At 45.6% G+C, this 16,055-nt stretch overlaps 1 protein-coding gene across 4 annotated transcripts in view; it reads right to left on the reverse strand.

The window, feature by feature from the left end:
* CEP250 (centrosomal protein 250) overlaps positions 1-16,055 on the reverse strand; it is a 51,488-nt gene that overhangs the window by 19,598 nt on the left and 15,835 nt on the right. For all 4 annotated transcript variants that reach the window (XM_043602541.1, XM_043602540.1, XM_043602543.1 and 1 more), the window contains 11 exons: positions 15,423-15,584; positions 14,265-14,443; positions 13,584-13,766; positions 11,686-11,830; positions 10,711-10,857; positions 9,769-9,999; positions 8,280-8,473; positions 7,930-8,057; positions 7,526-7,695; positions 1,158-1,325; positions 625-759 (listed from right to left, as the gene is read on the reverse strand). In XM_043602541.1, the coding sequence (XP_043458476.1) occupies positions 625-759; positions 1,158-1,325; positions 7,526-7,695; positions 7,930-8,057; positions 8,280-8,473; positions 9,769-9,999; positions 10,711-10,857; positions 11,686-11,830; positions 13,584-13,766; positions 14,265-14,443; positions 15,423-15,584 (1,842 nt within the window). The remainder of the gene's footprint in view (positions 1-624; positions 760-1,157; positions 1,326-7,525; positions 7,696-7,929; positions 8,058-8,279; positions 8,474-9,768; positions 10,000-10,710; positions 10,858-11,685; positions 11,831-13,583; positions 13,767-14,264; positions 14,444-15,422; positions 15,585-16,055) is intronic.

Raw genomic sequence — 16,055 nt, forward strand, 5'->3', positions numbered from 1 at the left:
TTCGCTGAGTTGTACAACTATCACCACAATCCATTTTAGAACATTTTTATCATCCCAGAAAGCAAGACTGTACCCTCCCTAACCCCATCCCTACTTCCAACCACTCATCTGCTCTCTGACTCTGTGCACTTGCTTATCCTGGACACTTCCTACAAATGGAATCATACACCTACAAATGGCCTCTTGTGACTGGCTTCTTACATGAAGCACAATGCTTTCATGATTCATCCCTACTGTTACGTGTCGTTGGCTCTTTCTAAGCTTCATGTCTCAGCTCAAATGTCGCTTTCTCAGTGAACCCCCGGACCACCTTGTGCGAAGTGGCCTCCTTTGACTCACTCTCAATGATTTCACCCTATCCATTTCCTTTACGGCACTTATCATAATCTGTAATTATCTCCTTTATTCTGTGTCTGCTTGTTTTCATCCGCTCTACCACTAGAATGAGAGCTCGTTGAGGGCAGGGACCGTGTCTGTCATTTCACTGCTGTGCTTCACCTTTATGTTTGTCATGTGACAGCACCTAGCCCAGGACCTGGTGCAAAGAAGCAACAGAGAACTGGCCAATGTTGAAGCAGCACATCAATACCGCCTTTCCTCTCTGCCCAGGACCACCCTCCATACCTGCTCTTTTAACTTCTGAACCTTCATGTCCTGCCTCAGCCGTTCCAGTTGTTGGCTGGCTTCTGCCAGCTCCTTCTGCGTCTGCAGCAGTGTCTCCAGGAGGGACACCCTCTCCTTCTCAGTTTCGAGCTGCATCTGTGGATAGGCAGGAGGGCAAGGGCTCGCTGCATCAGGGGTGACCATGCTCACCCTCTAGGCCACAGACACAGCCCAGCTGCTCAAGGGTTCTTCCAGAATGTGGGGTGGGGGCTGAGGGCCAAAGAAGATCTGGACCCACTGGTTAAGAACCAGGAAGTACAAAGATTGTCACTGGTTTGCAAGCTGACAGGATGTGGTGAACATCAGCCCTCCCTCAGGAAGTGTGGCATACTGTCGGCCCCACAGCTAATAGCGCCGGTCACCCCTTCTCACTAAGCAGCAAAGTGGGCATGTATGTCTCTTCTGGAAGCTCCCCTGCAGCAATACTCCTGGGAGTGGACAAGGAAGTGGTCAGAGGTAGGGGGATCACAGCTCCCATCTCCCCAGCTTCCCACCTGGCAGAGGGCGCTCTCTGCCTCCGCCCTCTCTTCCTCCCTCTGTGTCCGGATGGCCTCGGTTTCTGCCTGCTGTTCCGTCAGCCTCATTTCCAGCTCCATTTTCTCCCTCTCTAGGCTCTCCAGAGCCTTTCCCAGTTCCTGCTGGTGCCGGGAGCGCTCTTTCTCCTGGTCGTGTGAAGGACTCACGGTTAGAACCCAGTGGGTAAGGACAGGAGGCAAAAGGAGGGCTGGAGCGGAGAAGGTCTCAGCTGGGTGTCCTTGGTACCTCTCTCAGCCTGTCTCCCCATCGACAAAGTGAGGTTGCTAACTCTTGGCTTATCTGTCTCACCAAATTTTATGAGAATCAAATAAGAGTTGTAAAAAATCAAATGATAAAATACACAAGAAAGCATTTTCTAAAGTGCAATTGTCCCTAACATAGGCTACAGATATGTTATTTTCAAGCAACCACACCACTTATGGTTGACGGTTGTAACAATGAACTGAGGTGGCAGATCGGTTCTCTGCTGCCCACTCTGCCCTGTCCAAGGTGGTAGAGTTAGCCTCCCAAAAAGTCAGGCTGAGCCTAGCTAGGATGTCTCCTGCTTTACAAGGGCATGAGGACAGGGCATCCTGGTCCTCCCGGAGGTCAGCCAGTGACCAAAGCCTTCCCCAACCCCCCAGACTAAGCCGGCACCCTCTCTTAGCTTCTCAGGATAGTTGGTGAAGGGCTCTAGAGCCAGGCTGCCTGGGTTACAGTCTTTATTTAATCCAACACCACTAGTGAGTGACCTGGGTTAATTTCAATCTCATCTCTGTTACTCAGTTTCCTCATCTATAAAAATGGGCATAACAATTTGGGTTGCTTAAGGGCTGAGATAAGTCTTTATCACCTTTTATCACCTTACTTAACACCTTTTATCATTAGCATTAAGAGAGAAGTTCCCTGCACCTTTTCTTTAAAATATTTACAAGCTCTCAAGGTGCTGGCTGGCTCAATTGGTAGAGCATGCAACTCTCAATCTCAGGGTCGTGAGTTCAAGCCCCACGTTGGACATGTAGCCTACTAAAAATAAATTAACAAAAATATTTACATATTTTTGCTCGAATTATGCATTCATTTAATGGGAATGCCTCTAGGGTTTCACCCCTTTCCAACATCATCTTGTACAGCTTCCCCCTCACTGGCCACACTGACCTCCTTTCAGGACCTTGAGCACACTACACACTCTCATACCTTTAAGGCCTTTCTTTCCTCATGCTTTCCTGCTCCTTAGAACACCCCTGCCTGCCTCCCACACCATTGTTCCTCACAGCTTAACTAATGCTTCCCCGGAGAGGCCTTCCCAGACCACACACTCGAAACAGTTCTGTTGCTCTTAAAACTTGCTGTTATAAGTTGCTATTGCTCTTGCTCCTGCTGTTGCCCCCTTGCTGTTGCTCTTATAACACCCAGTTCTTATTCTTCATGGATCTTCCATAATAACTTACACGCTTACGTATTAACTTGTTTAATACTTGTCTTCTCCTTTGCGGTTTTAAGCTCCATAAGGAGAACCACATCTACTTTGCTCTCCACTGTCTCCTCAACACCCCCCACACAGTAAACACTCAACATTGCACAAATGAATCACATTTCAGCTGCTGGACTGTTAAGATGCCTAAGAATAGCAATCCATAATGCCACAGTTATCAAACGGCTATGAACATCAAATCATTCCCTCTGATTTAAAAAGCCAGCTGTGAAAATATGAGAAAGATGAATTTTAATAGTAATAAGTGTTTAAAAAAAAACAAACTGGCCTATTCACTCAATTTGATTAGAAGTGTGTTATAGCTACCAAAAGAGCCAATTCCATGATGTCCAGGAAGTAACAGGCTAGGGTTGCCAGTTAGGTTGTGGATCAGAATATTCTGCACATTGGGTCATGAGTAACGTGTAACATGTCTAGAGGAAAGCAAGCATGTTGGTGAGGTATTTCAAGCAAACCTAAGATGTGATTTGTTTCACGTAATAGATTTTGGCTTGACATAAGGAATAATTTTTCAATAACTAGATCTACCTAGAAATGAATGGGCAGCCACTGGTGGAATACAACAGAAGCTAAGTGACCATATGAAAGGGATCCTGCAGGAATGACCACAGCATAAATGGTTAAGAGATGGTTAATTCCTGTTCTACTGCTTATTAGCCATGTGACCTTGCGTGATTTCTCTACATCTCAATTTCCTCACTAGCTAGTAGTAGGTAGGCTATCTGAAATAATGTAAATAGCATTTAGCAAGGCATGTGGCATGGGGAAGTGGTTGATGAGTGTCCACTATCACTACAATTAAAGGGGGTACATGCACTAGGTGAAAGAATGAAGACTAGAGCCTCTAAGAGTTTTTCCAATTGTTAGGATTCCAGGAGAAGGCAGTCATAGTTAAAACTAACAGACTCTCAGGGGTGCCTGGCTGGGTCAGTTGGTAGAGCATGTGACTCTTGATCTCGGGGTTGTGAGTTCAACCTCCCACATTAGGTGTAGAGCTTACAATCAATCAATCAATCAATCAATCAATCAAACTAACAGACCCCAAGAGTTATGAGAGTAGTCAACCTTTTCAATCAGTAGGGAGATCATAAAGTCAGATGATCAGAATTCAGGGGGATTGTCTGAATGAGAGGAAAGGAAAAAATGGAACACGCCCTTCCATGACTCAGGTATGGCCATGAGATGGTCAATCCTTCCAGAGAAGCCTAGATTATGTCAGGTGGTTACTCATTATTTTGGAACTTTATTGCATCTTTCACTTGGAGGATTTTCCCGGGGTGATATGCCTAATTCTTGCTGGGGAAAGTGCCTTCTGGACACTGTTCAACAAATAATTAAATTACTTACTTTAGGCATATAATTTCAAAACAAGCAAACTTCTAGCTACCATCTTGCCAACAAGTCTGCCTTGTAATAACAGTCAAATCACAAATACACACAAAGCACAAATCAACTTCTATTTTCAGAGACCTGAAAAACAAGATTTCTGAACCTTCCAGCTGCAAAATGGCAAAAAATACTGATAAAATATTAAATATATGTTGTGGGTTTTTTTTCAATGTTTATTTATTTATTTTGAGAGAGATAGAGACAGTGCAAACAGGGAAAGGGCAGAGAGAGAGGGAGAGAGAATCCCAAGCAGGCCTTGGCCATCAGCACAGAGCTCAATGCAGGGCTTGATCTCAGGAACCATGACATCATGACCCGAGTTGAAACCAAGAGTCAGACACTTAACTGACTGAGTCATCCAGATGCCCCAGTGTATGTTTTAATGTATAAGTGAGCCAGCAGGAAAATAATGAAAATTTCACAGGAGTCAAAATCAAAGCAAGACTTGTGCTTTATAAATGGTAAATGAGTACAGACTGGCTTTCCACTGGAGGTATCTGCTATACCTAATAACTCTGAAATTCATTTTAATGCTACGTGGGAAAAAGAAAACAGAAGACAGGGGTGGGGAGTCCAATAGAAGACTCCCACATAAAACTGGACCTCCAAAGGGCTAATCAGGGGTCAATAAACTATGGCATGTGAGCAAAATCTGGCCAGCCTCCTGTTGCTGTATGGCCTGTGAACTAACAGTGGTTTTAATACTTTTAATGGTTGAAAAGGAGAAAAAAAAAAAAAAAAGAGAGAGAGAAAGAGAGAGAGAGATTTTTGTGACATGTGAAAATTATGTGAAATTAAAATTTCAGTGTCCACACTTAAAGTTTTATTTGAACACAGACATGCTCATTTGTTTACATGGTATCTCTGGCTACTTTTGTACTATAATTATGACAGAGACCATAAGGTCCACAAAACCTAATATGTGGCCCTTTACAAAAAAATCTTGCCTATCCCTGGGCTATAGTACCCTCAGTAGAAGGATAAGGATAAACTTGAGAGAAAGAAGAAGGAAAGAGAGAAATGGGGAAGAGAAAGGGACAGAAAGTAGGGGAGAGAAAACAAAACAAAAAAAATCCCACAAAGGGAAACAGCAAGAACATTTATTTGCTTCAACTTTTACACAGGATTAAAAAAAAAAATCTCCATTGAGAAGTCAACCACAACCTGGTCTTCATGTGGGCATAGGGCTTGAATGTGACCCCAAATACTTTCAACATAAATTTTATTTCACTTCATTTTAAAATTTTATTTTGAGATGGTTCTGGGATGATAGAACCTTTAATCCAACACTATTAGTACAAGTGACCTCAGTTAATTTCTATCATATTTCTGTGCCTCAGTTTCCTCATCTATAAAAATGGGGATAACAACAGTGTCCTTCTCTTCTGCTAGGAAATTCCTAACAGAAGAAAAAGCAAATTCTCTGAAGAAAAACTCTTACACCTTAGGCCAAAAGGATTCCCACAGAAAAATTTCTAAAGAATGTGAGCTCAGAGTCAAGAATCATAAAACACAGGAGTGAGAACCAATGGAAAAAACATGTAACAGAGTCAGGCTCGAAAAGATTTTGTTTTTATTTTATTTTTAATTTTTTAAAATTAATTTATTTTATTTAATTTTGAGAGAGAGCAAGTGAATGAGCAGGAGAGGGGCAGAGAGAGAGAGAATCCCAAGAAGACTCCGCACTATCAGTGCAGAACTTGATGTGGAGCTTGATCCCACTAACCATGAGATCATGACCTGAGCTGAAATCAGGAGTTGGGCACTTAACTGAATGAGTCACTCAGGAGCCCCTGCCCGAAATGACTTTAGTTATTGGTGTTATTAAATAGCATAAAAATATGTTTCATGTGTTTAAAGAATAAAAGAGAGGATGAAAATATAAATTAAGGAAAGAAACTAAAATATGACCAAGAAGATTTGAAAAAAAAAAACTGAATAGAATGTCTAGAAATAAAAAAATTTAATAAGTGAAATATAAAACTTGGTGAATAGACTACATAGCAGATTAGACACAGCTGAAAGGGAGTTAGTGAGTAGAAGACAGATCTGAAAAATCATCTACAATACAGTATAGAAAAAGAAAAATGAATGTAGAAAATGTAATAGTCAAGATACATGGAAAATACAGTAAGAAGGTCTGACAAACAACTAATCAGGGTCTTCTCGACACAAACAATAGAATAATGCATATGCTGAGAGAAAATAACTATCATCCTAGAATTTTATACCCAATGAAACTATCTTTCAAGAATAAAAGTAAAATAGAAATATTTTCAGACAATTAATTACCAACAGACCCTCACCAAAGAAATTCTTTTCCAAGGAGGAAAATAAATCCAAATAGAATGTCTGATATGCAAGAAGGGATGATGAGTGAAAATCATTTGTAATTTTTTCAGTGTATCTAAACAAATATTCACGGTTGAAAACAAGTCAAAATAATTTGTGGTGTTAACAAACTAGTTAAAACAAAACACATTGAATAAAACAGTTCATAGGTCGGGAGGAGTGAATGCAGTCCTTGTGTCATTCAGGAAAATGGCAAACATACTGATTAACTTACGATTTTATTAAGTATGTATTTTTTAAAAATTTTTAATGTTTTTGTTTTTTAATTTATTTTTGATAAAGAGAGAGAGCATGAGCAGGGGAGAGGCAGAGAGAGAGACAGAAACACAGAATCTGAAGCAGGCTCCAGGCTCTGAGCTGTCAGCACAGAGCCCGATGTGGGGCTCGAATTCGTGAACTGCAAGATTATGACCTAAGCCGAAGTCAGCTGCTTAACCGACTGACCCACCCAGGCGCCCCTATTAAGTACGTATTTTTAAATATTAAAGGAAACAACTGAATTTTTTTAAAAAATAGAGAACAGACCACCCAAAGTAGTAGAGAGAGAAAAAGAACCCAGAAAAGAATACAACTTAATCATCCAATTGAACTCCCTAAAAGAAGTTAAGAAAGGTGACCTCCCTGCCCCAAAAGATATAAAAAGACAGGAAAAATAGCATCAGATAGTGGAAATAAATCCAAATATACCTATAGTCACAATAAAAGCAAATAGACTAAGTTATATAATTAAAAGATAAAAGAAATACAGTTCTGAATTAGACAAGAAGGGGTCCAAGGCATTCCTCTGCTCCCTTTACATCCTGGGGCCAGTATAACAATCCTAAATCCCAGGATCCATGTTTAATTCTCTGTACATACTCAAACAACAACAATAATAGTTAACACAAATATAGAGCTTACTACATACATGTCAGGAATTGTTCTTAGTGTTTTTCATATATTGCTCAATTACTAGCTAGAAGCTGGATTTTACACCATGGGACCAGGCTAGTCCTGCTCAGATTTCACTCTTATAAGCAGCAATATCTGTCCCAAGAGTCAATGGGTGGAGCACTCACTGAAGGGAGGCCACATCTGCCTCTCCTGTCCCCAGCCACATCCATGACCTACCCATTTCTCCTGGAGCCAGTTCACCTCCTCCTCATGGGCTGACTTCTGCTGCTGCAGGGCAGTGTGCCCCTCTTGCTCAGCCTGGGCCAGCTGTCTGGCTGCATTCTCCCGCTCCTGCTCTGCCCGGCTCCGTTCAGTGTCCAGTTCCAGCTTCAGGCACCTCACTTCCCCTAAGATGCCAGGGACAGGTATCTCTCGCTGGGCCTCTGCCCTCTTCCCCTCTCCCTTCTCCCCAGATCTCATAAACAACTTCCGTCCGAGAAGCCCTGAGCCTGGCTGGAGGAGGACCTCTGAGCTTCCCATTTGCTCCAGGCTTTCAAGATCTCCATGGAATGAATAGTCCCCATCCCAGTTGCGGGGCCTGGGGGGGGGGGGGGCGGCGGGGAGGAGAGGAGGGGTCTCACCTTGAATTACTTCCTTGGCTTGAGTGACAGTTTGAATCTGGACCTCCAGCTGTCCCTTGGTGACCTCTATCAGAGAATTTTGTTGTTGGGCCTCGAACAGATTGCTCTCCAGTTGCTCCTTGGCTGAGCTGTCAGGTTCAGGAATAAGGAAGAGTTCTTACCCATCCAGCCCCTTAACCTTCCTTAAGAGGAGTTGGATTCTAAGTACTGACTACCCAGAGAAATTAGGCGGCAATTACAAATTCATAACTCATTTAGGACCCGTTTACTTTGGGCAGGGAGCTTAGGTTGGCTACTCCTTGCCTTGCAGAACTCTCTCTGTCCTTGGCTGAACTGCGTGTGGGCCCTACCTGAGCCCTAGTAGTTGTTCAGAGAGGTCCTGCCGGTCTCGTTCCACAGCCTGCAGCCGCACCTCTAGGCCTGCTCTCTCCCGTACTAGGGCCTCCTTCTCCTGCACTTCCCAAGCAAGCACTTCGTCCTGTCGCTTCATCTCCTGATGCAGCTGCTCCAGCTGAGCGAAGGCTGCCTCCTGCTGATGGTGAGCCTGAGAGGGAGAAATCCGGGAGATTACAGGGCAGAGGCAGGATCCCCTGGGGCTGCTATCACCAGGTTGGGGCATTGGCCCTTCAGAGACTCTGGACCCAGCTCTGTGAGTCCTGAGCATTGTCCACTCATATAAGTGGCATTTATCTACTTCCCTCATCAACCTGTAGAACTCCCAGCCCAGGAAGCATGTTCTCCTTTGTGCAAGACCCGGGGTTAGGGCTGCAAGAGAACTACCTCTAAGGAGCTTTTAGTCTTTAGAATTTAAAACATGTATATCATCAGGAAGAAAACAATCAGTCTCTGAGAAAGGGATTCTGGGAAGGAAAATTTGTATCATTTTAGGGCAGTGAGAAGTTTGGTAGAGGCAAAAGATGATCTTTGAGCTGTGTCATTGGTTCAGAAAAATTTACTGAGCCGCTGCTATGTGCTGGACATTGTGCTAAAAGAGGGAGGAATAAAAACAACTAAGACACAGCCTTGCCTTCAAGGAGCTTTTGGTCTAATGCTGGAGACTGTAAACATATAATTATAATACAGTGAGAAGGCTGTGGCAGCTGGAACATGCAGGAGGTACTGTTAGAGCATCCAGGAAAAGGCATCTAATTCAAACTGGAAAGTGTGAAGTAGTAAGGAATCTGAAGGATTCTTATGGGAATTGTTTAAAAAAAAACCTTTTTTAACGTTTATTTATTATTGAGAGACAAAGAGACACAGAGTGTGAGCAGGGGAGGGGTAGAGAGAGGGAAGACACAGAATCTGAAGTAGGTTCCAGGCCTACTTCAGCTCTGAGCTGTCAGCACAGAGCCTGACACGGGGCTTGAACTCACGAACGGTGAGATCACTATCTGAGCCGAAGTCAGTCGCCTAACCAACTGAGCCACCCAGGCGCCCCTGGGAATTGTTTTTAAAAAAGGGAAGATATGGGGCGCCTGGGTGGCTCAGTCGGTTAAGCGTCCGACTTCGGCTCAGGTCATGATCTCGCAGTCCGTGAGTTCGAGCCCCGCATCGGGCTCTGTACTGACAGCTCAGAGCCTGGAGCGTGTTTCAGATTCTGTGTCTCCCTCTCTCTCTCTCACCCTCCCCTGTTCATGCTCTGTCTCTCTCTGTCTCAAAAATAATAAAAAATAAAAGGTTAAAAAAAAAAAAAAGGGAAGATGTACCTGAAACCAGTAATACTGGTCACTTCTAGGAAGTAAGACCTTTTCACTTCCTGAATCATTTCTGTTGAGTTTTCATCTTCTACATTGAGTACGTGTGGTATCTTAATGGGATGTATCAGTTTTGTGTTCTCACCTCGCTTAATTTCTCTTGAATTTCTTCCTTCTCTTCCTGGATGCCCCTGAGATCTGCCCGCAGCTCAGCCCCAGTCTCCTCTGCTTTCTGCAGCTGAACCTCCAGGTGAGTGTTCTTCTCCTGCAGGGCGTCCCTACTCCTCTCGGCTTCTGCCAGGCCCAACTGCAAAGTGCTTCTTGCCTGCTCAGCTGCTTCCATTCTGCTGCACATAGATTGGTTCTCCTGTTCCAACTACTGGTCAAAAGGGGAAAGGCATCAAAGACAAATGGTTACAGTTTATAGACCAAGTGCTAAGACGGAAGTCCAAGTAAGACATGAATCTATGACTTATAGGAGAAACACAGGAGGGCTTGTAAGAGAGGGGGACTATGCATTCATTTGGTCTGGTGCCTGTTTTCCAGGTACTAGATGGGTTGATGCTGGGGATGGAGATTAAAAAGGCAAAACCCTACTCTTAAAGAATTCAGAATAAAGGGAATCTGGAACATTTCTAGGGCTCAAGGGAATAGGAGCAGTGAAGAGACATGTTAACTTTGCAACCTATAAGAAACACACTCTTTGAGATGTAGGCTCTTTAGCAGATCCTTTTCTCGAGATTGCTATTATCTCACACAATGGGATTAAAAACTGAGTCTTCCTTCCAGAGGACACAGGCCTCCTTCCCAGCCCTGGAGATTTTACCCTCCAGCCCAAAGGTGGTTCTGCTGTAGGTGTGGGAGCAGACTATTTTTAACGGCTAAGCCCAGGCCTTATAGTCTTTGCTGCCCTCTGTTCCGTCAATGTTTCTTTTGCTCATTTTAGGACCACATTTGGGAACTGATCCATCTTGCACTGATCCATTAAGGACTCTTCCCTGTCATGGGCGTGAGCTTTACCAGTCACTGGCTTGCCTTCTGTCAGGGCCCAGCCCTTACTCTGTGGATCAGAGAAATCTGTGCTCACCTGGAGAAGCTGCTGGTTCAGTCCAACTTTATCTAAGGCCAAAGCCTCATTTAAGGCACTGAGCTTTGCAGCTGCAGCCCGAAGGTCGGCGACCTCTGCCTTCAGGCTGTTCTCAGAACTAGACAGCTCCGCAACACACCGTTCTGCCTAAAAACAAAGAGAGTTAAAGGGTTTCCATGTTCACGTTTTCCCACCACGGTGAACAGCTCACATCCCCAACAATTGCTGCCGTCCTTGTACAGAGATCAGTTAACGCTCCAATCCTTCCCTTACATTTGAAACAAGTTTTCCCTTCATTCATTCACTCCTTTGTTCATTCATTGAGAAGTGAGAGAGGAGCTCATAGTACAGAGGCACAGACATCAGGATGTAGAAACAACTATCGCTGTGATGACTTCACACACAATGTCAGCACAAAGTGCTCTGGAAACTCAAAAAAAAAAAAAAGGCATTCGTTGAGGTTGGGGGAGCCAAAAGTGCTTGGTAGGAGAGCTGGCGATTAAGTTGGGTATTGAGAGGTGAGAAGCGGTTTGTGGTGAGAGAGAGAGGAAAGAAGCAGTCCGTGGGAAGTGAAGAGTACGTGGGAAGCAGCAGAGTCATGAAAATGCATGGCGAAACTGAAGCTGTGGCAGGAGTCCAGGTATATGGGGAGTTAGGACAGGTTATAGACAGAGGAGGAAGTCAGAAGGCAAAGGGCTTTGAATGTGGCACCAAGCAGCTGGGAAGCCACTGAATGGTTACAGGAAGGAGACTGATGTAACCAGATTTATACTTTTGAAAAGCATTCTAACTCCAGTGTAGAGTACACTGGGAGGGACAGAACCCAAAAGCAGAGACTAGTAAGTGATGCAGGAAATATGAAGGGTCGAGACTTGAAGGGTGAAGAATGAGGCAGGCCGCATGGCCTTTGCCTAGAAACATAACTTTCCAAGCCACCCACACCACCCAGCAAGTGAGGGGTGGAGGCCCACGCACCCTGGCCAGTGCCGCGGTCACTTCTGTTTGCTCTTGCCTCAGCAGCTCCCTCTCCAGGTGACTGGACTCCAAGGCTTCCCGAAGTGTGATCAGCTCACTGAGTGATTCGGACTGTTTGGCTTCCAGGCCTGCCAGCGTCTCCTGACTACAATGGAAAGAGAGGAGGCTGGGGGCCATCTCAGGGAGTGGTCACACTCCAGAAGGGAACAGGAGTGTAATTACCTTTGCCAAGCAAAAGAATGAAGCTCTCTAAAAACTGATATGACCTCCATGACATATACAGTGAAAAAGGCAAGAAATTGGGAGAAATAAGAATATATACATATATTTGCATAAAGTAGCTGGAAAGATAAAGAGAAAGCAATTAATTATTTTTTTTTTGAGGGGAGAAGGGGCACAGGGGGAGGGAGAGAGAATCTTAAGCAGACACCATGCCCAGCGCAGAGCCTGATGTGGGGCTCTAACCCACAAACCGTGAGATCATGACTTAAGGTGAAATCAAGAGGATGCTTAACCAACTGAGCCACCCAGGCACCCCAAGAGAGCAATCTAAATGGGAAGGAAGGGAAATGGGATGGATGAAGCAGAGAGGTGTATCTCTGTGTTTGTCTTTTTAAGTAGCTTTGACTTTCAGATCGTTATAAATATTTTTTTAAAATTTTTTAATGTTTATTCATTTTTGAAAGAGAGAGGGAGAGAGAAGAATGAGTGGGGAAGGGCAGAGAGAGAGAGGGAGACACAGAATCCAAAGCAGGTTCCAGGCTCTGAGCTGTCAGCACAGAGCCCGATGCGGAGCTTGAACCCACAGACTGTGAGATCATGACCTGAGCTGAAGTTGGCTGCTTAACCAACTGAGCCACCCAGTCGCCCCCAGATCGTTATAAATATTGATAAATGTATTATCGATTCACACTAATTAAATTTAAAAACAAATAATCATCTTTGTGGGTTGTCTTTCCTCCTCCTTGATACAGGGGAGACCATTACTTGCATGAGTCATGACCCTTACAGAAGTCCTTTCATGCCTACTGGCTGCAAGGAGCTAGGGCACAGGAGAGGAGGGGGATACATATGCCAAAAGTGTAACTGTACCTGTATTGTAACTGGTACCAGTTATTGAAGACATACCACATGCCAGGCTCTATGCCAGCATTTTGCAAAACAGCATTCTAATCTCCCTGTGTTCCTTCAAGGTAAATACTATCATCTCCATCTTACAAATAAAGTAATCTGCCCAAGTGGCAGGACCACAATTTAAACCACACTTTTGCCAGCTCGAAAGTCCTTGCTTTCTCTATGACGTTATATAGGGGAATTTACAGATTAGCTGGTCTCTTGACTCTGGAATTCCCTTCCTAGACCAACTCATTTTCCATGACTTCCCAGAATGAAGTCCTACCCCTCACCCAGCCCAGCCCACCTTGAACATCTTTGCTGATCTGTCCCTTTTGCCCCTCTCCCACTCTCCACAATCAAACATGTCAAGGCCCGGCTCAAAGGCCACCATCTCCTCCATGAAACTTTCAATTGTTAACTCTCACTCCCATGCTCCCAGAGGACCCAGCCTGAAGCTCTATCTCATTCATACTTCATCTGGCCTCATGCACAGTTTGCTATTTACTTGTCTGTTTTCCCCCAGTAGACCACAAACTGCTTGAGATCAGTGCTTGTGTCTTATTTGCTTCTGTATCCCCCGCAGCCCTTATGGGTGCTCAGAAAAGCCTGGGTGAACTTTCTGTATTCATCTTTCTGCAAAAGAAGGAGCGGGAAGCTAATGTGAGCCCACTGCACGCCCGGCTGTGATTCACTCCACTTCCTAAGAGATGGGGGTGGGGTGGAGGAGGGTGTGGAACCGAAGGGAAAATCAAGCCCTAGGAAGGAGGGGACTGGTCACTCACAGGCGCTTCCTTTCACGGACAGCCAGGTGCAGCTCTTCCTGCTGTTCCTCCTTCTCGCCCTGAGCAGAGTCCCCCTGCAGCTGAAGCTCCATGTTGGTCCTTCGCAGTCGCCACGCCTCCTGTTCCAGTACCTCCAGCTGCTGCTGCAGCTCCTCCCTGGTCTTCTGCAGGAGCTCTCGCTCCCTAGAACATGGAGTCCAGAGATGAGCAGAAACCTTGGAACCTCAAATCCTTCCCGGAAGCAGACGTCACAGGGTCAAAGGACAGAGGTGTCTGTTTCCTTTAAAAACCTCATCTTCCAGGGCACCTGGGTGGCTCAGTCAGTTAAGCGTCCGACTTCGGCTCAGGTCATGATATCACGGTTCGTGGGTTCGAGCTGCACGTCAGGCTTTGCACTAATGGCGTGGAGCCTGCTTCGGATTCTTTGTCTCCCTCTCTCTCTGCTCCTCCCTCACTCACATTCTCTCTCTCTCTCTCTCTCAACAATAAATAAATAAACATAAAAAAAAAACCCTCATCTTTCCTTTTAGGCGGGAAACTGTTGTTTGTTTGTTTTTGTCATCACAAAGATCCAAAACTGAGTGAGCAGGAATAAGCAGAACACAAAGCAAGACAGCCCAGAACTGTGTGACCGCAGAGTCACTTCGGGGGGAGGGGCGGGATGAACAGCCTTCTGCTTACTTGCTGAGAGACTCCACCTCTCCCTGGAGGTCCGTGGTCTGCCCTGCCAGAGTGTCACGTTCCCCGGTGAGTTTCTGCAGCCTCTGTCTCAAGGCCTTGACCTCCTCCTCCCACTGATCATGCTGTCTCCGCAAGGAGCTCACAGCTTCCTGACAGCCAGAAAGCTGCTGCCTCAGGTCCTGGGAAGGGAGAGTAACAGAAGTGAGATGGTGAGCAAGAGGAAAGAGCAAAGGAGGGGCATCAGGGGCCTGAGAGTGGGGCTGGGCAAGGGGGCTGAGCTAAGAATAGAGATCTGGCTGGTCAAGGAGTGCCTGGGTGGCTCAGTCGGTTGGCTCAGGTCATGATCTCACGGTTCATGAGTTCGAGTCCCGCATTAAGCTCGCTGCTGTCAGTACAGAGTCAGCTTTAGATTTTCTGTCTCCCTCTCTCCGCCCCCCTCTGCTCCTGCTCTCACTATCAAAAATAAATACACATTTAAAAAAAGAAAAAAGAGGGGCGCCTGGGTGGCTCAGTCGGTTGAGTGTCCGACTTCAGCTCAGGTCACGATCTCACGGTCCGTGAGTTTGAGCCCCGCGTCGGGCTCTGGGCTGATGGCCCAGAGCCTGGAGCCTGCTTCCGATTCTGTGTCTCCCTCTCTCTCTGCTCCTCCCCGTTCATGCTCTGTCTCTCTCTGTCTCAAAAATAAATAAACGTTAAAAAAAAAAAAAAAAAAAAGAGATGTGGCCAGTTTTAGCCAGTCGAGAAGACAGAGGATCAAAGATTACTGGGCTTCTGTGGTTCCCAGAGTCTCAGAGTCCATCATCTTCACATGTGAATTGGGGGAGTGGGGGCGGTCATGGAGATAGTTTAGTGTGGCTGGGACCATCAGAGCTGGGGAACACTTACCCACGGTGTCCCAGGGCTCCAGTTGCATACCTTTGTGTAATGCTATACGAAAGTTGCGTGCAAAGTGAAACGCACAGAAAATGGTGCCCATTACCCACAAGTACAACTGGGCAGACACTGAGAGCTTCTAAAGAGCACTTTGGGGGTATTGATCAAACACCTCATGACTAGTCAACATAGTGAAAGGGGCAGTCCAGGCCAGGAGGGTGCCTGGGGCGCAAATCAGTTTAGACACCTACTCCTGTGGCTGAGGAGGAATGGTGGGGCTCTCACCTGCACAGCCTGGCGTCTTCGAGTCACCACTGAACGCACCAGAGTAAGAGCCTTGCCTGGGTCCTGGGAATCAAACTGGGAGGAGTCGCCACTAGGGTCCAACTCCAAGGAGCTCTCGTGACCACAGCCTGGGGTCATACCGTCCCCTTCCTCCACTATGACCTGAAACCCACCACAGCACAGTCACCACCCTGCCGACCAAGGCCTAGAGTCTACACAGAAGACGTGATACTACAGGCTGGGCCAACCTGATGTTTTCCTTCTCAGCTCCTCTCCCTGGGGGTTGGGAGGAGGGTATCTAAGAGCAAAAAGGATTGATTTCTCCAACTCCTTACCTTTGGTCACCCAAACCTAGGACTAGCAACAAGAGCACTTTCTGAGGTAATAATAAATGAAGAAATGAAGAAAGGGGATACCAACATAACAAAGACCAGAATCTAGCCACCGGCCTGAGAACTGCAGCCAGCACTAAGAGGGCCTGTTCCAGCAGGCAGTGCTAGCACATGAATGCTTAGCTACCCCTTAGGGTGCCAGTCTTCAAATACATTCAGAGAACTCGTTACCCGAAGTCCCTAAGCCCAAGTACCTCAGAGAGTGAATATCTAAGCATGACTAAGAGGACATGGAGGCCTG

This window comes from Prionailurus bengalensis, chromosome A3 (assembly GCF_016509475.1).
Source record: "Prionailurus bengalensis isolate Pbe53 chromosome A3, Fcat_Pben_1.1_paternal_pri, whole genome shotgun sequence".
In the NCBI taxonomy this organism is placed as follows: Eukaryota; Metazoa; Chordata; class Mammalia; order Carnivora; family Felidae; genus Prionailurus; species Prionailurus bengalensis.